The following is a 22416-nucleotide window of genomic DNA, read 5'->3' as shown; positions in this document are numbered from 1 at the left end:
CAGTATGTGGAAGGAGGGCGTCCTAAGCATTTTTTTTTTCGTTAGAACGTCTACCACAAGAGGCTATCGGATCACAATCAAACTTTTTTTGGGAGTTAGATGAAGGGTCCTAGTTGTAGCGTCCTGGATGTAGGGGTTTTGACATAATCCATTTCATTGGGGGGGGGATTAAGGGGTCAATCATGTTATTAGATCATTTGCAGGAAAATATAGCAAGATTTTAACCAAACGTTATAGAAGGCAAATGCTAGTGCCATAGTTCTTGCGTTTGGGGATGAAGACCTGATGTGACTCGTGGGGAATTAATGGGGGGGAAGTGTTTGTATTACCAGAACACCTTGCAGAGTAGCCTATAAGATCTTCACCGAACTTTGTCAGAAATAAGAGCAAGTGTCACACCCATTCTCGGTGTCTCAAAATGAGATGCACCCCCAGAGTGGATTTCTCCAGAAATTAGTAGTAGCATAAGGAATACAGGAGCTGGACCACTCATTAAATCAATCCAATTTATCTCATTTTTAATTTGAATTTACACTATTTTAAATAAAAATCTCCAATATTTTTTACTATTTCCCATCATGAGCGTTAAGATCAAAACAGTTCTCGTGAAATAAGAATTAAATAATTGTATTCCATTCTTCCTATGCTAATAATTCAATGTAATAATTTAATATGACTTAATACTTAATTGATAGTTTGATATCAATATCCAGATAATTATTATTATGTTTCCCTTTTCTTTCAATAACCTTGAAAATCATACCTTTATCTAATTTTTTTTAATTTCTTTCAAAATCAGCTGGTGTAGAATCAAATCGTTTTGGTGCAAAGATATCAACCGCTTCACCTTTAAAGTTAATAGTAATAACGAGTTTATTTCCATATTTAGTTTTTACACATTTCATTGCTTTAATTTCATATTCAATTCCTAGATCCAAGTCTTCTTTTTTAACGGTTCGATTTTATTTATTTTCGATTTTGATTTCTCTTAAAAGGTTCTCCATTTATTAGGAGACGATTTTATAAGATAAATTTTTTGAATCGGAAATAATTTATAGGTTAACATATAATTTATGATCATTGACATCCACGTTTGCTTTTCTTTCTGAAAACACAATGCAGTAAATGTAGTATGGCTTATCAGGCTTATCATATAACAAAAGTTTAATTTCTATATCAGCAGTTGATCCAGATGCACAAATATTAGGTTCTTGTTTTGAAACATCAAAACAAAACAATGGATATACTGTTTTAAAGTCATTATAGTTAACAAAAGTTCCACTATCAACGTTTTGATGTTTGTATCCTAAATGTAAAAATCTTTGATAAATATCAGAATAATCCCTATTATTCGTACTAAAATCACATTTTAAATCTTCTTGTGGATATTTATATCCATTCACTCTCACTTCAGTTCTATTCATATTCATATGATCAAATACCGTATTATTTTGTGAAGCATTATGAACTTTTTCTGTTTTCTTTAATGCTATAACAATTTTAGTTGTATTATATCTTTCAGAAACTGCTCTCCATGTCGATTCTTTGTCATTTCTATAATCGCTTTTATAAGTGTTACACGCTTCCCATTTTAATTCAAAAGAATTGTTTTTAACTAGTTTACCTTCTAACTCATTTCTAATGAATAAACCGGATTTAATAATGGGAGAATCCAAGATAAATACATTCTATCTACTTTAAAATTTTGAGAACCTTTTTTTTATAATCATATTATTATTATTATTCCTTTTCAACGTAATTTGGTGAGTAACACCTCTAAATACATGATTTTTGACTTGACAAAATCCAAATAATCTTGATTACAGAAAGTACATGGTAACTACATGACTTTCTTTTGTTTTATTATATCTTTTTAATAGACCGCTATTAAATTTATCATTTTTCTTTGTTTTTATTATCGGTTTTTCACCTGCTTTTGCAGCAGCTTTGAAAGTACTTACAAACTCACTTTCTTGTGCAAATGAAACAATTGTTTGCTTTTTATCTTTATACCAAAACATGTCCGTGGTTGTGCTTCTTGAATAATCATCAGAAAATTCAAATATATTTTTAACGGTTGTTGACACACCAACATAATCAATAGATTCAATTGCTTTACAATTAGTGATATATTTAGCATTTCTAAACAAATTAAACCAATTACTTGTTAAGGTAGTCATATCTTCAGCATTCGTATTCAACCCAGCGTCCCGGGTTATTTTTATTTTTACATGAAGATAGCCATCACCAGGATTCATGATTGTAAATCTTTTGTTATAAAGTTAAAATTAGATAATTCTGAAACATTAAAATTTGTTTCTCTAATTTTGTAAATTCATATTTCACTGTTGAATCATCAACAATAGGCTTTTCAAATATTTGCCAATAAGGAGCAACAACTTAATTAAATTCGATTTATACAGAGAAGAAATTTATTAAATAAATTTCATTCAGAAATTTTTAACCTCTTGTCTGTAATCAACGCATTTAAGAGATCTCTCGAACTCTTCTATCTTTATACTTTTATTACTCCCAATAGCTTATTTTATTGATTTTTAATTTTTAAATACATCATCTAATTCTTTTCTATTTAAATCGATGAATTCTTTCCCGTATTCAATACCTCTATTTTTTACTAACTCTATTTGATGTTTAATCATATTACTATACACTGATGAAGCTTCATCTTCTATATTTTTCAGGGAAGTCTTGAATAATTCCGAGTTAGCTATATTGTTGAAGAAAATACCATTACCACTACCGTATTAGCTTGTGCATAACATTTTTTTTATTAATCAACATTTATTACGGTACAAAATTTATTAAATATTTTTACACAATCATTTATAAGAGAAAGAATGAATTAAAACTAATTTAATAAACATTACACTTTTTTCAATTTTGTTAAGCTTGCCTCAAATCTAAAACATAACCAACATTATCACCATTCAAATCGATAAGTCTACCTGATTAATGTATAATTGACATTTTCAAAGAATTAATTCACTCTTTTCGTTTTATCACGAGATATTTTTTTCAAACAGTTCGTGGTAACGAACTGTAGTAAGGAGCGATCCGGCTCAATAGCAACCAAAACTCTAAAAAATTGAATTTTGATATCAATAGCTACATCAAAAGAATCACATTTTAATGCTGATTTCAAATATATAAGTTTCATCAAGTTTAGTCTAACCCATCAAAAGTATACAAGCCTGAGAAAATTTGCCTTATTTAGGAAAATAGGGGGAAACACCCCCTAAAAGTCATATAATCTTAACAAAAATCACACCATCAGATTCAGCGTATCAGAGAACCCTACTGTAGAAGTTTCAAGCTCCTATCTACAAAAATGTGGAATTTTGTATTTTTTGCCAGAAGACAAATCACGGGTGCGTGTTTATTTGTTGTTTTTTTTTTTCCAGGGGTCATCGTATCGACCAAGTGGTCTTAGAATGTCGCAAGATGGCTCACTCTAACGGAAATGAAAAGTTCTAGTGCCCTTTTTAAGTGACCAAAAAAATTGGAGGGCATCTAGGCCCCCTCCCATGTTCATTTTTTTCCCAAGGTCAACGGATCAAAATTTTGAGATTACCATTTTATCCAGCATAGTCGAAAAAAATAATAGGATGTCTTTGGGGACGACTTACTCCCCTATAGTCCCCGGGGGAGGGGCTGCAAGTTACAAACTTCGACCAGGTTTACATATAATAATGGTTATTGGGAAGTGTACAGACGTTTTCAGGGGATTTTTTGGTTTTGGGGGTAGGGTTGAGGGGAGGGGGCTATGTGGGAGGATCTTTCCTTGGAGAAATATGTCATGGGGGAAGAAAAATTCAATGAAAAGGGCGCAGGACGCAGGACGAATCTGGTCACGTTAGAAAAAAACGTCAAATTCAGAGCTTAATATACAATGCTGGGTGTTCGGAGCCTCTCTATTATGGAGTATAATTTGAAAATAACACAACTATACGAGCGATAAAACATATATACCACAACCATAACTCAACTAACGAAAGAACTGCTAAGAGATAACACAACTATAAAGCGAAAACAGGTGAAAACTAACGGGAAAATAAACGAACTAAGAGGTGGAAGGGGCCATATTAAATAAGATTGAATGAACAGTGGATTTGGATTTTATCCACTTTTCTTGTAATATTCGGAAGTTTTGTACCTTCATTAATCTTATGTGATGTATAACATCATTTTCAAATCCTAAAATAATACTTAAATCGCTACTAAATTTAAATTTATAATTATCGTTCAATAATATAACAAATCTCATTGTTGTAGGATTTGAAGAAACAGTTATTGGGAAAATTTCTCTAGATGTATTAAAATAATGACTTAGAAAGTAATTGAAACACTCATCATCATACATACCATTAGGTATCACAACATTTATCCATGGTTGCTATGTATTTTTTCTACACTCAAATGTATTGTTTTTAAATTTATCACTAATATTATGCCACGAATATCATAAACTACACTGCGCTAAGGCAATTTCATAATCACAATTACGATCTGATCTAATTGGATTACTTCTATATGATTGTTCAATTTCACTTTTATTATCTTCAATAATAACCAAACCCATTTAATAGAATATTTTTTTTTCTAGAACAAAATTTTCTTTTGATAAGAGCAAATCGTTTCTAATTAAATTTTAAGATAGTTTTGATAAGTTGTATTATATTCGTCTTTCTTTAATATTTTACTCTATTTTTTAATAGGGAATTTAACAAACTTACAGTTAAAAGGGGATAACACTTTTTATAGTCAAAAGCTTAAGGTGGAGAGTATATAGCTGGGGAGCATCATTACTGCTCAAAAAGGGTAAAACGGAGCTATAAAGAAAGTCGACCATCTTCGTTTCCTTTGAATCTACTTCCCTACCGATGTCTCTTGGAACACTCACTTCGATTGGATGAGAACCTCCTGCGTAAGAAAGCTGGGGATAACCCTTCACTGCAAAAACCTTCTACCGCTCAGCTCGATCATCCCAAATTACAAGTCTTGCATCATACCCATTAATGAGTATGGATGCCTGTTGTATGCTGGTGCTTGGAAAACGTTGCTGACGCCACTCCAAAAGATCTAAAATAGGGCTACTAGTGCCGATCTAGTCGTTCTCCACGACTCTCTCTAGTCTGTTAGTGAGAAGTTTGATGTAGTATCGATGCCTGTTTTCCACAAGTACCTGAATTCATCTCCTTCTCTAAATCTTGCTCATATTGTTCCCCTGATTGTCCGACCAACAATACAGACACAAAGGCACACGGCTCGGTCCAATTATCTTGATGATGGAAAACTGAGAACGGATTACTTGAAGAACAGCTTCATCCAGCGTTGCACTTCGATCTTGAATGATCTTCCTAATGAAGTAATCCCTAAAAGTTTCTCTGTTGACTCTTTCAAAAAAAAAAAAAGATTCAATAGTCATCTATAAACCTCGACTAAAGACTAGTGGAAACTAAGATATCTAATTGTACCTGGTGCTGTAAATTTAGGAATAAAAGACTAACTATTGGGAAATACAGCAATATAATAAACGATTTTTTTTATTGAATTTGGAACATGAAAAAAGAAAAAGAAAAAAAAGCAAAAAAAGATTGTCTTTAGAAAATATAAACAGTTTTTCTGGGTTCTTCCACTATTAAAACAGTTCCTCTAGTAGTTTCAGTAGGTTTGTTCGTACGACGAAAACATATTGGTCAAAACTGATGACAGTCACTATGTCACTATATGTCACCATGACCAGGTCATAGTGACATCTCGAGTATACATTCATTGGTAAACTTGGCCTATTCTGTCTCAATGGTACGCATTGGTTGTGGCACCACTAAAGAGGGTCCAAAATTGGGCTACTATAGTAGGTTATTGCACCACCTACGAACAAATACAACCATTAAAAAGAAAAGTTTGACGTGGTGACCATTGCTGTAAAATATTCTGTAAAATCTTTTTTCATAAACTTTTACCTCTTCTATCAACTTATACCCTTGTATATTTACCTTTATAGACTTCTTTCAACAAATATTTGTCTTTTAAGTACGGTCATTTCTAGGATATTGATTGGGTACAAACTGAGAAGCATGTTTTTGAAACAGCATCAAATCATCCATTCCTTGTTGGTCTTCATTCCTGCTTTCAGTCTGCTTCGCGCCTTTTCTTTGTTATTGAATTTGTTCGGGGTGGGGATTTGATGTATCATATGCAGCGTCAACGCCGTCTACCTGAGGAGCATGCCAGATTCTATTCTGCTGAGATATCGTTGGCCTTAAATTTTTTACATAAACGAGGTGAGTGTCATAATTTGGTTAATTTTTGAATTTTATTTATTGTGACTATGTGAACTATTAAACTTTTATAAAAATAGGTATTTAGTTAAAAACTATAAAAATTAGTAGAAATACTCCAGCCATAAGAAATTACTGATTAACTTACTGAATATAAAAAAAGACAGAAATAAAAAAAAGTAATTTTTCAAGTTTTTTTTTTCAATCTTCGATTGACCATAGAGGAAGATGGGCGAATGTAAAAAAAATTGTCAAAAGTAACATGCAATTAAGGTTCATTCTCTTGATAATTACCTTACTAATCGAGACACTCGTCATATCTGCGATCAAGTTTAGTAATATCTTCCCCTTAGAGTGTTGCCAGCGAAGATTGCCGCCAACAAAACGTGATGATTTCCATGAGCTCCTCCTTAGTTTGGAATCACTGCTACGGAACTGACAACAATGTTAATGCCATTTGATGGCATAACAACATGCAAGAAAGTGCGGAAAAACGAATTTGAAGTGATTTATGCTGGTTTTCTTGAGCTTATTGTCAGTTTGGAATCACTGTTACTAAACTGAAGATAATGCTAATATGAAGATAATCGGTTGATTACCAAACTGACAATAATGATATTGTCAGTTGATGACCTTACAACATGTTTGAAAATGCACAAAAACAGATTAGATGTCATTTTTGGAGATGTACTTATTCTCCTTGTCAGTTTGGAATCGCTGCTACCTGCCCGAACTGACGAGGGCTCAACGAAAGCGTCACACTTCACTTCATATCCGTCGTGGTGCATTTTTAAATATGTTGTCAAGTTATTCACCGATACCCACTTTGTCGCCGGGTTGATAGCAGCAACTCCAAACCAACGCGGAGTTTAAGTAAATCTTCAAAATTCACTTCTAATCTGTTGTTGTGCATTTTCCAACATGTTGTCAGGTCATCAATTGAAAATAGCGTTATTGTCAGTTTGATAGCAGTGATTCTAAACTGACAGGGAGCTCATAGAAACCGTCAGCTCAGTTGTCAATATCAGTTGTTAACATGTCAAAATGTTTGAAAATGCACAACAACAGATTAAAAGTGAGTTTTGAAGATTTACTGAAGCTTCTCGATGGTTTGGAGTCACTGCTACCAACCCGGCAACAAAGTAGGTGTTGGTTAATAACTTGATAACATATTTGAAAATGCACAACGACGGATATGAAGTGAAGTTTGACGCTTTCGTTGAGCCCCTCGTCAGTTTGGAATCACTGCTACCAAACTGACGACAGTGTCAGTGTCAGTAAATAACATGACAACATATTGGAAAATCCACAACGATGGATATAAAGTGAAGTGTGACGGTTTCGTTGAGCTCCTCCTCAGTTTGGAATCACTGCTACCAACCCGGCAACAAAGTAGGTGTTGGTTAATAACTTGATAACATATTTGAAAATGCACAACGACGGATATGAAGTGAAGTTTGACGCTTTCGTTGAGCCCCTCGTCAGTTTGGAATCACTGCTACCAAACTGACGACAGTGTCAGTGTCAGTAAATAACATGACAACATATTGGCAAATCCACAACGATGGATATAAAGTGAAGTGTGACGGTTTCGTTGAGCTCCTCCTCAGTTTGGAATCACTGCTACCAACCCGGCAACAAAGTAGGTGTTGGTTAATAACTTGATAACATATTTGAAAATGCACAACGACGGATATGAAGTGAAGTTTGACGCTTTCGTTGAGCCCCTCGTCAGTTTGGAATCACTGCTACCAAACTGACGACAGTGTCAGTGTCAGTAAATAACATGACAACATATTGGAAAATCCACAACGATGGATATAAAGTGAAGTGTGACGGTTTCGTTGAGCTCCTCCTCAGTTTGGAATCACTGCTACCAACCCGGCAACAAAGTAGGTGTTGGTTAATAACTTGATAACATATTTGAAAATGCACAACGACGGATATGAAGTGAAGTTTGACGCTTTCGTTGAGCCCCTCGTCAGTTTGGAATCACTGCTACCAAACTGACGACAGTGTCAGTGTCAGTAAATAACATGACAACATATTGGAAAATCCACAACGATGGATATAAAGTGAAGTCTGACGGTTTCTATGAGCTCCCTGTCAGTTTAGAATCACTGTTACCAAACCGACGACAATGTCAGTATCAGTTGATAAAATTGCAACATGTTCGAAAATGCACAACGGTGAATTTGAAGTGAGTTGTGAAGATTTGCTTAAGCTTCTTGTCAGTTTAAACTTGCTGCTACCAACCCAACAACTATGTAAGACAGCACGATAATATGTTAGAAAATACACGACAGCGGATTTAGGGTGAATTGTGATGGTTTCCTTAAGCTACCCCCCAGTTTGGAATCACTGTTACCACACCGACGACAATGTCAGAGTTAGTTGATAACATGACAATATTTTTTAAAATGCTTGACGTCGGATTTAAAGCTAATTGTGATGGTTGCTTTACTCACCTCCTCATCAGTTTGGAATTACTTTTTCCAAACTGACAAAAATGTCATTTGAAGTGAGTTGTGAAGATTTGCTTAAGCTCCACTTAGTTTGAATTCGCTTCAACCAACCCAACAACTATGTAAGACAACACGATAATAGGTTAGAAAATACACGACAGCGGATTTAGTTCATAACATGACAACATGTTCAAAAATGCACAACAACGGATGCACAAAGCAGGCTCAGACTAACTCCCGCACCCCAAAAAATGAACAGCCGTAAGGTCTACAGAATCTCTTTGGATCAAAAAGCTGTATTGCTTGTGCAGTTTAAACGGCCGAGAACAGCAATCAGCATATATTTTTATTTGCAAAACTTAAATGTCTATTCAAAACAGGAGAAGAGGCAGGCTGAAGAAGAAGTTCTGATCCATGACCTAACGGTTCCTTGACCAATTTAAATGGGGTATTTACTAATTACAGATTCACCTTGTGTAAAGTAAAATTTGCACTAAACAGATTTCATCTTTTCCTTAAAGAGAAATTGCCACGTAAGACAATATTCCTGATTTGCCCTAGCGAACTCATGATTTTCTTGTTTTCGTTTTTTTTTTTTATTTTGACCCTTGTCTCTTAGCTGTTATCCATAGTTGTTGCTGTTTCCTAAGAAAAATCCTCGGGGGTTCCACCTCCCCCTTCCTACGCCACTGTGTGTGAGTTTTCAAACACTCACCAAATGATTGGCAAAGTTTTTTTGTGTTTATCCCTCTTCTTTTCAAATCTGAAGTTATAATTTTTCTTTTTCGAAAAGAGAAAAAATGTTCCGACAGATATAATATTTCTGTAGTGCATTATTGAGCAATTGTCTTTTTGAATTTCACAGAACTTTTCCCCATTTTTTCGGTAGACCATTGTCTTTTCCATGCATATTATATAAATGTTTTTTTTTTTTCATTTAGATAGATCATTAATTTTTATTTTAGGAAATGTTTTTTTCATATATTTAATCATTTATTTTAAGTTAGTCCTCAAGCGTGTTGGTTGGTGGCATTATTCCGAAATTGACGTAATTTTAGGTATTATTTATCGTGATTTGAAGCTGGATAACGTACTGTTGGACCACGAAGGGCATATTAAACTCACTGACTATGGTATGTGTAAAGAGGGTATTCGACCTGGTGATACAACATCTACTTTTTGCGGGACTCCAAATTACATAGCCCCAGAAATCTTGCGAGGAGAGGAATACAGCTTCAGGTAAAAACCTATAACAATATGAGTTCAGTGCATATAAATTTTCCACTATAAAGGAAAGTATATCCAAATATATACTTAGTCATTTCTCGCTTCTTAACCTTGTCTACCACCAGACATGGTGATGGATTTTGTTTCCATCAATTTCCAGCTTTTATGGTCCGCCACATGTTTTTTCTTTCTATCCTTTTTACGGCTTGATTGTTTTTTTATCTTGCTTATTGTTTTCGCTAGTTGTTTCTTCCAAAATTTTAGTTGCCCTTAGCGGGACCTGGCTCCTAAGTCTTTCATCACTTCCATCAAGTCAATAATTCAAAAATCAAGGGAGTGAAAGTGACGAAAGACTTGAGGCTTAGGATGATGACTTAGGATAAGACTTAAAACAACGATATTGGGATATTTGTATATTATGATGCATTAGTTATGGGTTCTGACATGGTCTTTAGTTGGTGGGTCTCAAGGATTTGCTGGAGCACCAAGTCGCCTAAGGCCAATACACATGCACATGCTCCCTCTCCGGTCTAATCTTTTCAATGCTTTACTCTTTAAACCCTCCTATGATATTTCAATTTGTTTTAAATTCTTCCCTATAATTTGAAAGGGTGGAAGGTTTTCCTTTAAGATTTTTCAAGTTGATTTTTTTTCAACCCTGTCCTATAAGGTTGATTGTATTTTCGATGTTCTCTTTCTTCTTGCTCTTACAGCACATCAGGTATTTTTCGCTTCACCTATCGTTTGAGTATTATCTTGAATACCAGTGTTACTTTCTTTTTTACAATTTCAATTTCTTAGAATGTGTATAGCGTTGTCTAAGATAAAGCTGCAGCATTGGATTGCGATTCTCTCCTGTGCTTCTATTCTCTCCGTACGGAATCCGAAAAGAATGAGATCCCTTACCATAAAATGAGTTGAAATATTTAATTTGGAATTTGACATTCCTTCGGTAGATTAAGTAAGTATAACTTTTATTAGTTGTGTCATTTACCCTGTGATGGCGCTGTCGATTGATCAATGGTTAGTAAACGGTGGTTCGATTCCAGCCTCTACAAGGTTGGTCTACAGCCTGGCTGCTTGTCCCTGTGAAAAAAAAAATACCCGGCAGCTGACATTTCGACAACTGCCGCCATCAATGTTTCTGGATGGTATATGTCCTTTGTCCTTATGGGTCGTATTTTCAAACATTTTTTTTTTTTTTCATTTGGGGCTTCAAATTATTTTGTTTTTGAACTTTTCATCATAATATTTTGTTTTTTGTCTTTCCAGTGTCGATTGGTGGGCTTTGGGTGTTCTGCTCTTTGAGATGTTGGCTGGAAGAAGTCCGTTTGACATAGTTGGGGCGTCAGAAAATCCGGATCAAAATACCGAGGATTTCCTGTTTCAAGGTGACTATTCTTTCTATCTGGTCCATAAGAGATGTGAATATATGTGGTTGATAAACAACCGCTTATGTGAATTTTAATCACGTTTGTTTGAATTAATGACTTAATAATTTGTTATTTAAGTTTTCTGAACTTTACTATTATATTGTCTGTCGCTAGTTTAGTTGATGAAAATGTAGAACAAATGAAGAATAGAATGTAAAATGAAGAAGAAATGAATATATAAAACTGAAAACTCGGTATTTTACATCTGTAGTAAATAAGAACGGATGCAGCACAAAAAAGGAAAATAAACTCGGCACAATGCATAAAACAAACAATACTAAAATAAACCTAAATTATTGAAGTACCACTTTGGGATTAAAACTATTTTCATTGATTGAAAAAGTTTTATGCAATGAGAAGTTTTAATACTAAGGACCTTGCAAGTTTGTAAACATTAACTAAGGGCAAATTCATTGGAAGAATGGTTAGCAATTATTTTTAACAATTTTCGTTTGATTTAATTTTTAGTTTAAGTATTGGTATTTTCACTCTTTCTTCTTTCTTATTATGTCTTTTATTATTATTATTGTTATTTTATTATATATTCATTTTATTTAAAATTCAAAGGCTAGCGAGGGAATGAATAATTGGTGCATTCCAAGAGGAGATGATAGCAATTTTAGGAATCACTGTGCGTGTTGAGTGGAAATTGTTTGATTGGTTAGTTATGTGATCTATATATAACAAATAGTTAAAAAGGAAGGCATTTGTTGTTTATTTGGTATAGTAAGACTCATGGTGCCATCGGTTACTTAATGATATGCCGATAGTCATGGTAGTGAGTTAATCACCAGGTATAGGATTGGTTGTGCATTCAAGTCACATAGATTCTTATTTGGTTTACGATATAAGGAAAGACAAATAGTGTCAAGCAATGCCACTGCATGACTTGTGATGACCCTCAAAAGAGCTAGAGGTCGGTGCCTTGCGGCACTAGCCATGCTCGGGATCTCCAACCAGAGTCACCAACTGCTGTTTAGCTTACAGAACCACCCATCTGGATACCTTGGATGAAGTATGAAAAAGACAGCCTTGCCAACAGAAAAGCGACAGAGTGGTACATGTTGAGGGAAGATTTAAAAAGTAGGATTCATTGCTAATTAAATGGATGCGAGCAAGCCACAATGATTTTTTTTTTCGGTTTGATGTGTAATGCAAATGCCGCCAAAGAGTATTGGAAATCAGAAGTTTTGTAAAAATGCTGAACTTTTTGTCTTAAGTGTTTTCTCGTTTATTGGTAAGACCTGACATTGTAAGGCACTAAGCAATACAATTACGAGCGATATCCGGATGTCTTTTCATTATGGACGGCAAGGAGGGCGTCGTTTATAATAAGTTTAAGCAGAAATTGAAACATAGATCAAACCCGCTCATTTTTTTTTCAAATTGGACTGCTTGAATGATTTATTTGTCCTATGAAGTCTTCTACAAAAATCTTCCTAACCTATTTCATTATACATCCATACCGGGATCCATACGTCTTAAAAGACAAAGCACGAGTGGGCAGTTGTGCTATTTTTCTAGGCTTCTCATTGGCTACCGAGCTAGTAATCATGTATTTGTTGTCCGTGAGAAATCTGAGTCTCGAGTTTCCTTTGGAAGCATTTGGTTTTTAGTGCTCTAAGGTTTTGGTTATAAGGATAATTAGTGTCAGCTGGTAGGGGGGGCATGTGCCTGTTAGATCCTTCCCTAGATATTATATCATTATTTGTTTTATAGTTATTTTGGAGAAGACAATTCGCATTCCTCGTTCTCTGTCTCTAAAAGCGTCATCAATTTTGAAGGGATTTTTGAACAAAAACCCAGCTGATCGTCTTGGATGTAGGAAAGAATCCGGATTCGAGGATATCATGCAGCATCCCTTCTATAAGTCCGTCGACTGGGCTATGGTATTAACTTCCTATTGTGGCTTTTGTGGCCTTTAATAGTTTGACTATAGTCGTCCAATTTATTTTACAATAATTAAGCTTTGTTGTTGATTTGCCGTATTATGCAAGGTCTAAGAATGTACAAGATCTAATAATCAGAAAATTATATGAGTAATATTTACTATTAACTATAGAGAAGTAGAAAGTGTACTCGTAAAAATTGTCTGACTCCACAACTTTTTGTTCTTTTTGACAGACTTAATGAACTTTTCGTCTAAAATTTTTATTTTGTGGAATTTGTCAAATTGGTAATTTGATAGTACTGTTTGGTAATTTGTAAAAAAAATTTACAACTACTACTACTACTACTACTAATAACTCATTGCAGCACCAAACCGCCTGAGGCCAACACAGCTACGCAGGCTCCTCCTCCAACCTAATCTATTCAAGGCCTCCCTCTTTACACCCTCCCAAGAAGTTCCCATTTCCTTTACATCTTTATTTATGACATCCTCCCAACCCAAACAAGGACGACCTGCTTTCCGTGTAGCCCCAGACGGTTGGCCAAAAAGGACAATCTTCGGCATTCTGTCATCCTTCATCCGCAGAACGTGGCCTAGCCATCTCAACCTTTCTTTCATTATAGCCCTAGAAAGCGGGATTGAACCACATATTTCGCACAACCTACTGTTTGAAATACGGTCGGTTAGCCGGGTACCCAGAACAATCCGTAGGCAATTTCTCTGGAAAACATCTAGTAAATTTTCATCTGCTTTTCGGAGCGCCCATGCTTCAGAGCCATATTTAACCACTGCCATCACTGTAGCTTCCAATATTCTAATCTTGGTTTGCAGACTTATTTTTCTATTCTTCCAAACTTGTTTTAACTGTGAAAAACACCCTGAGCCTTAGCTATTCTGCTTTTAACATCTTCACTGCTCCCACCATCTTTACTAATAATACTACCAAAGTAAATGACCCAACCTGATCAATCTTTTCGTTACCCAATGTCACCTTTTCATCTTCACTTATTCCTAGCCTTAGTGACTTGAGTCTTCTTAACATTAATTTTCAAGCCTATTTTAGCACCCTGAACTCGCAAAACCTCTAAAAATTCATTCATTTTGCTCACACTTTCATCTAATATGCTTAAATCATCAGCATAATCTAAGTCCAGGAGCGTTTTTCCTCCCCATTTGATTCCGTGGTCTCCAATTGCCTTTCCTGTGCTCCTTAAGACGAAGTCCATCAAAATGATCCATATAAGGGGGGATAGAACATAACCCTGCTTAACTCCTGATATAATACAAAACCAGTTGCTAACCTAAAAAAAAAAATTGACAATGGATAATTTGGGTAAAACTCAATTTGTAACTTGTATTTGTCAAATTGGTAATTTAGTAATGCTCTTTGGTAATCTGACAAAAAATACTGACAAGGGATAAACTTGGGTGACAGACCAATTTTTAATATGCCAAATTGGCAAAATGTATTTGGTAATTTGGCAAAAAAATTGACAACGTCTGATTTGGGTAAAATATCAATTTTTAGATTGTCAATTATGTGAAAATTATGTGAAAATTTGCATTTAAATCAGGCTCTCATGAAACAACATTTCATTTTATTCATTTCATTAATAAACAAAATGAAAAAATTTTTTTTCAGCTGAAATACATTTTGTTTCGAAAATTTCTTCCTGGAGCAAGAGATTTTCCCGGGACAGTTTGCAATGGAGGATTGGGTGGATAACATTATAAACGGGAGATGTTTTATGGGGATTAATAAGTTCGAGAAATTTCTGGTTGCTGGTATGATACATAGGGACCATTTTTGTACTTATTTATAATTTAATTTAATTTCAATTAAAAAAGGCGTCTTTGTTGGTAATATTTATTTTGGTATTCTAGTTGTTGTTGATTATACCCATCATTCTCAGTTGTTGAAATGATGTCAATTCTATTTCTTTTTGAAAAATTCTCATTCAGGCTAATGAAATTCGTGATAGAATAAGATAATTTCTATTGGTATAAAAATTTACTAACTGGATATAAGAAGCTTAGTCAAAAAAGTTTGGCTCGTGTGGGGATCGAACCCACGACCTTCGCGTTATTAGCACGACGCTCTAACCAACTGAGCTAACAAGCCGTTAACAGATATGTTATCAAAAATGTTTGTCATTATTATAAGCCCTTTTGTTGGAAATATCTACGTAGATCACAAATTGAACAGATGTAAATATTTGGTGGTTGACCTCTTCTGAATCAAATATGTTAAATACGATAAAATTAGTATAAGTATAAGCAAAATAAGAAAAATCAGATTATGATGTTTCCTTCTATTGTTTCATTCTATAGTGTATCCGCATTTTAAAATCATTTCAAATAATTCTATTCCTCTCACTCAGGCGAAACTATGCTTCATCCGGTCGAAATCAGGGGCGGATACAGAGCAAAATCTTGGGGGGGGGGAGGACAATGTGACAAGAGCGTCAATAAGCAAAACCTTAGGAGGCCCAGTGTGACAAGGCCGCCAATAATTGACCAAATTAACAAATTTATCTGTTAAAAAGAGTGAAAAACAGAAAAGAAAAACAAAGAATGAAGTAACCAAGAAAAAATCTAGTGGGGATGACGTCCCCTCCCGGCCTCCCTTGATCCGCCAGTGGTTAAAACTATAAAAACCCAATTCCACAAAGCGCCAATGACGTGTCTTGAGATCAATTAAAGGAGAAATATATTAATATGGTTATACTATCAGGGGTGGGGATGCATTGTCAGAAAAGTGGCAATGGTATTTGAGAATAGCATAGATAAGGAAAAGCTAAGTTAATACTATTTTTTCCATTTAATCCCGTTATTACAAAAAGAGTGTTCGCCACCTGGATGCATCTTAGGTCAATTTATACATGAGAAACGTTTTTTCCTACAACTTATTTTTTTATTATTCTTATTTTGATTATTCTTTTTGTATATTTTATCATTCTTTTATACATTATTGTTCTATATTATTCTTCTTCTTTTTTTTCTTATTATTCTTTTATGTATATTATTCTTTTATAAATTCTTTTTACATATTATTATTTTGATTATCATATTTTGATTGATTATTCTTTCTAATATTAGAAAATTGCCAGTGCAGTTTCACATTTCCGTCAGTACCGCAATTTCGAATTGCAACAAATTTTTATAAGTCTAATAATTCTTCAAGGCTGTGTCCGGGGGAGGGAGGTATTACCGGGTTTGACCCCCCCCAAATAATTGTCCGACTTGCAAAAAAAAGTAATAAAAATGCATATAAATATTTTTATAGGTTTTGTAAAGTTTTTATTGTACCCCTCCCCCTCCGAACAAAATTCTGGATACGACTTTGAATTCTGTACATAGTTAATTCATGCCTTTGTGTTTTACAGTAATAACTAAAATATAAAGTAAACTAAGTATAAAATGTAAGCATAGAAAATATAAAATGTAAGTATAAAGTATAAAATGTAAAATAAAAAGATAATAAAATATAAAGTATAAAAAATAAAGTGAACTAAAGTAATGATATAAAGTGTGCTTGCCAGTAATAACTCCTATATTGAGGAGCACAAAATAAGGAGTCTATTGGTATAAATAACTTGGATTACTATCTTATTCGTATGACATGTTTCCTTCAAAAGAGTGGTAATTCTAGACCGTATTATTAGGGCTATATTGAGGAACATCAGAGGGGAGAGGGTGCGTTGTCAAAAAGCACCCTGTCAAAAAGCACCCATATTGGGAAATAGCATAAAATAAGGAACCTTATGCTTCTACTTTTATTCGTATAACATGTTTCATTCAGAAGGGATAATTCTGTATCTAGACTTTATCCTTAGGGTTATATCGAGGACCATCTGAGGGGGAGGGGGGTCCATTGTCAGAAAAGCACCTGTGACTTTTATTATTGTACCATGTTTACTTCAGAAGAGGTCAACTACTAAATATTTACCCATGAATATAGAACACCTTACCTTTATATTAAAAATAAATTTGGTACTCCATTTTCTGTAATAACGGGCTGAAATAATTTTGATGAAATATTTTTAGCTTGAAAGGAAGCAAGTATCACCTCCATATATTCCACGTACTGAAAATGAAAGAGATTTGGCTCATTTCCCGGCAGAATTCACTGATGAGCCTGTCCAACTCACCCCAGATGACCCGTAAGTAGTAGTTTTAAATGTGTATTTTTATTTTATTATATTATTATTACCCATTGATTTTTTATAATTCCTTACTATTAAATTATTCATTTATCATTTATCATACATTGTTATTATTTATTCATTATACGTTACTTATTATATATTTTTATTATATCTCATATATTTATACGTTATATATTTATTTATACTATATATTTTTAGTATAAGTTATAGACTTATTATTTTATGTTTTTATTCTGTATACACATTTCTTATTTATTATACATTATTATTTTAAGATATTTATTATTATATTGTTATCTTTTTTAATTCTTATTTTATTTTAGCTTGTATTAATTAGTTAATATATTTTAGTTTAAGTAGTTTTATTTTATTTTTCTTCGCTAATCTATTAAGGCTTATCTTCCCTGTGAAATATATTATTTTGCAACAAGGCTACAGCTGTAACTTGCGCGGAAAGGACAAGGTTCTTCTAATGTTGCAGTCTTTAATTTCAGTTCTGTCCTTTCACAGAGCTAGAGTTATGGTATCGCTTATGTTTTTCCTAAGAGAGTGATCTAACCTGCAAAACAAATGAAAATGTTGCCGTTTTCGCTTTTTTACCTATTTTTAACGTATTTTTCAATCTAATAATAATATTAATATTGCAAAGTTCATTTCAAACAGGGCTTCCACTTTTAGGGAGAAATTTCACCCTATTTTAGGGAGAAATCACTTCTTTTAGGGAGATTTATTTTGAATACAGGGACAAAGGGAAACCTGGGATAAAGTAAGGATTTTCAGGAAAATCTGGAGTAAAGTAAGGATTTTCAGTGAAAGTTTGATTTTTTCAAATAAAAGGCTGAAAAATTCATCAATGTAATATTTTTCAGTGAGAACGATCTAAAACTTCATGTTTAAGTTTTGGACCTGGTTAAGTGTAGTGATGGAGCAGTCGAGGGTCTAAATAACTGCATCAAACAAGTCATTGAAAAAAAACTCGATTCCCTAGCAAAATATTGTTGAATTTTGTGCAGATACTACTAACGTCATGTTTTGAGCCAATATATCTGCTTCAATACTAATAAAAGCTATGGTGCCTCATATCTTGAATGTAAACACTCACGTTCATCCTATGCATGCTTGTCACTTCCCAAGACACTAGAAGACTTGGCACAAATTATCTGGGCCCACTATTCCAGGTGTGTTTTCAGGCGAGATAAGTATGCCGAATTTCAGAAGTTCGTTGAATGCAAACCACTGCCATTTTTTGCACCAGGACAGACCCAACGGGTCTGTCCCGTTGATCTGTCCAGTCAAAGCGAGTTGATCAATGATCAACTGACTATTTATCACATTAGTCAACGACAACGGCTCATTGTTCATTTTTATATCTTTTTATTTTTTGCAGGACTGCCATTGAGAAAATAGATCAATCCGAGTTCGAAGGTTTCGAGTATGTGAATCCACTTTTGATGTCAATGGAAGATACAGTTTAATAGTAGAATTTTAGTTGATATTTATTTCCGTCCTTGTCTCATGTATGCTCTATTAACACTATTTCAGTTCGATTTTTAGCATCGCTCCCGTGTTGAACGCTGTATTGTTTTTGCCAAAGAATGTCACAAATATGAAGTTGCTTCAATTTATAGTCAAACTTTTCCGAATGGCAAAAAAAAATTTAAGTAGTTATAAGTCATTGCTGAGATTGAAAATGAAGTTTTAGACCATTTACAAAAAGAGCTATGAAATAGTAATTTAAAATTTCGCGTGAGTTTTTTGGTCAAAACAGTATATGTGAACAATACCGGGATGGCACTAAAATTGAATTGTAATATGACTAATTGTTGAACAATTCTGAAGTTAATTGCAACTGAGTTCCATCACTTCTATAGGTGCCTTGTGTTGTTAAAGCGTAGTATTTTGTGTGGAAAAAGCGTAGTGTTTCATATGGCGTATATCTTCTCAACATTCTGTATTTGCCCATTTTCTACATGTTGTAATTTTTTTTTTGTGAAGGTCAATATGTTTTAGCTGGGAAATATCCATTAAGATTGAAAGATCTCTTTTTCAAAAGAACTTTCAAATTCTAGCAGCAAATAAGGGCTAGGGTTAGTTGACATGTGTGGAGCTTCCCTCTGTATTTGCACAAAATGTCCTCCAGGAAAAAGGACAAATGTCCTTCAGAGCCATTGAATGGCATACGGTGTAGACAGTTGTTAAAGTTTCAGTTGTCGGTTACACGGATTGGTAGGAAGTCTGCCGCTCAACCTTGCGGCAGCTGGGATCGAACCTCGAGCCTCAAATTGCCAAGCTGACCTCAATCCAGTTCGCCATCACAAACTTATAGAATGTCTCTGGGTACATCAAAAATGTTTATCATTCACTGCTACTACTACTACTAACAACTCAGTGTAGTATCAAGCCGCCTGAGACCAGCACAGCTGCGCACACTCTTCCTCCACACCAATCTATTCAAAGCATCACTCTCCCATGAAGTTCTAATTTAATTTAAATTCTTACTTATGACATGTTTCCACACAGTTCGGGGACGAAGAGGTGGCGATGGTGCAAACAGACCCCTTTACACCATTAGGAAATGTCTTTGAACCCTTCCTCTGCGAAAAAATACGTTCCAAACGCTGTTTTCTCCAGTCTAGTTTTGGAATTTGTTCATAATTTATTACAGGCTTAATGCTGGATATCTTATTCTGATTGATGCCTTTTTTAGTTGAGTCACTCTCATCTCTGCCGACATTGTCTCCTATTTGATGGAAAATATTCCATACAATTTGTTTCAGTGTTCATCTTCTGCAGGTGATTCCAAGACATCACCGGGATGCAAAAATAAAAAAAAAACTTTTGTGTTCTTATTAACCGTCCTTTCTCCCATAAAACAGGGCAAATTTCAACATATTACTAAACATCATTTGTAAACATATTATTCGTATCTTGAAGAAGACAATATATCTTGATGAAGGCAATCCCTTGATTGCCCGCATCTGCCATGGTAACTGTTCTACAAACTACTTCTAAAAGGTGGAAGGACCTTCGTGGTGGTTCGTCGACCGCGCTGCATAGAATAAGGAGAATAAACTATTGTAAACAATTCTGGAATTTAAACCTAAAGTTGACTTTTAAGCATCAGAACTAAAGACCCATAATCATGTCCATGCGTTGTTTCATTGTTTTTACAAACACATTGTAAATGTGTTTACAAACACATTGTTTACAATGTGTTTACAACACAATGTTGTTTACAAACACAGTGTTTACAAACACATTCCAGTGTTTACAAACACAATGTTGTTTACAAGCACATTGTAAATTTTGTCCAAATGTGGATGCAAATCCGATGCATGGAAAAGGAGATGGGGAAAAATGACTCTTGAATGTTCATTTGCGCAAGAGCAGAGGCACTTTAAAAGTCAATGTTGATAATTTCCATAAATATCTAGTCTTATTATTTTGATGTTAATTACTAGTATTCGTTTATATATAAGTATAAATTACTTAAAAGCTAATTCTTTAACAGTTAGTGTTGAAGATATGAAGCCCGTTTGCCATCCACGGGAAATCAAACCTGTATTGGGTTTATTATGGTAATATTGCTAACATATAAACTCTAGTTAATTTAAGGTCTTAGATTAGACCAGTTTTCTCACTGGATCCTACCTAAAGGTTGGGTATTTGCCAAGAACCACAGTTTCTTCTCCCTTTTAACAATCTTTGTAGACATTTGTTAAAAATAAAGCAAATTATTATACTTAAACTTTTTTATTGAATAAACACAATACGGAAGATACCTAATTTTAAACATAGTAAATGGCAGAGAAGTTGAAGTCTTTGTGTCCCGTTTGTTGCAAAAAACGAAACCAACAAAAAATGCACACCACAAAAAATGAAAAAAGAATACGAAAAAATATGAATAAATAAATAAGCAATCCTTAAAAATCACTTATAATCCTAACTCCATTTTATGCCTAAAAGCCGCGTTGCTGTCAATAATTTATTTTTCCAAAATGTTGAATCACAATTCCGTCATCACAAAGGACAAAAAAAATCCGTTTTTTTCAATGAAGATATCCAAAAGGTATTTTTTTTAAATCTAGGGGGCTACTGCTATCCCCTATGCAAAGGGAAATTTGGTCTTTCCGGGCCGAAGTGCAAACTTTTAGAAGATATGTGGGTAAAAAGTAGATAATTTTGAACTAAAATGGTAATTTGCAAAATAAACGACAATTTTCAAAGATATCTTAAGGTCTCAAGCCGGTTTTCTGTAGAAAATTGTTCTACATTGTTCAACTCTGCGATTTTCTCAGAATTACGAGGTTGTGCTGATCTCCGTTTCATGTCCTTTCAGCCAGAAAGTTGGATGTGCGGATATGGCCAGCCATCGTGTGCTTTTGCGTACCCTTTCGTGCAGAAAAAGAATTAAGAAGAAAAAAGAGTGCGATGAAATATAAACAAGAAATCCTCAAAAAATTACTAAGAATGCTTCGTCCATGACATGCAAAAAAGCCACGGTTTCTGCCACTAAAACCCACGGACTACCACTCGTTTCTGTCTTAACTTCTTAAGTTTGCGTGAAATGTTCAACTCGCTAATTATGATAGTTTAAAGTACCAAAGACATTAAAAATTAAATTTGATTCTTTAGATCGACGAAGTGGAAGCTTTCACAGCCATATACGGCTTAAAAAAATGATAAAAGCTTGGAACTTAGTTTTTAACGAAAAAGACTTCCATTTACTATAACACAATTTTATTACTGAGCGGGCACACAGTTTGAAAATAGGGAACATGCGTGAGAAATCAGCAGAAATTAGGCAAAAAAGGAAAAAATCCTGGCGCTTCAGAAAGCTTTAACGATTACTGTAACTTTATTTAAGAATGTAATCTTAACATCTAGTTACTAAATAGGAAGGAATTATGCATACATTGGAAAGAATTG

At 34.2% G+C, this 22416-nt stretch overlaps 1 protein-coding gene and 1 non-coding gene across 3 annotated transcripts in view; one reads left to right on the top strand and one right to left on the bottom strand.

Moving 5' to 3' along the window:
- The window catches only part of LOC136027666 (atypical protein kinase C-like), a 94887-nt gene extending 73621 nt beyond the window's left edge, over window positions 1–21266 (top strand). For both annotated transcript variants that reach the window (XM_065705111.1, XM_065705112.1), the window contains 6 exons: window positions 6071–6305; window positions 9826–10006; window positions 11267–11385; window positions 13147–13316; window positions 17366–17481; window positions 18875–21266. In XM_065705111.1, the coding sequence (XP_065561183.1) occupies window positions 6071–6305; window positions 9826–10006; window positions 11267–11385; window positions 13147–13316; window positions 17366–17481; window positions 18875–18962 (909 nt within the window). In that variant the 3' untranslated portion in view covers window positions 18963–21266. The remainder of the gene's footprint in view (window positions 1–6070; window positions 6306–9825; window positions 10007–11266; window positions 11386–13146; window positions 13317–17365; window positions 17482–18874) is intronic.
- On the bottom strand, window positions 15367–15440 carry Trnai-aau (transfer RNA isoleucine (anticodon AAU)). The gene has a single exon. It is a non-coding gene; the product is annotated as a tRNA-Ile (tRNA).
- Window positions 21267–22416: the final 1150 nt, after the last annotated feature.

The sequence above is a fragment of the Artemia franciscana genome, chromosome 5 (genome assembly GCF_032884065.1).
Source record: "Artemia franciscana chromosome 5, ASM3288406v1, whole genome shotgun sequence".
Lineage (NCBI taxonomy): Eukaryota > Metazoa > Arthropoda > Branchiopoda > Anostraca > Artemiidae > Artemia > Artemia franciscana.
The sequence above is the reverse complement of the archived record's forward strand: the minus strand, read 5'-3'. Positions and strand labels throughout refer to the sequence as shown.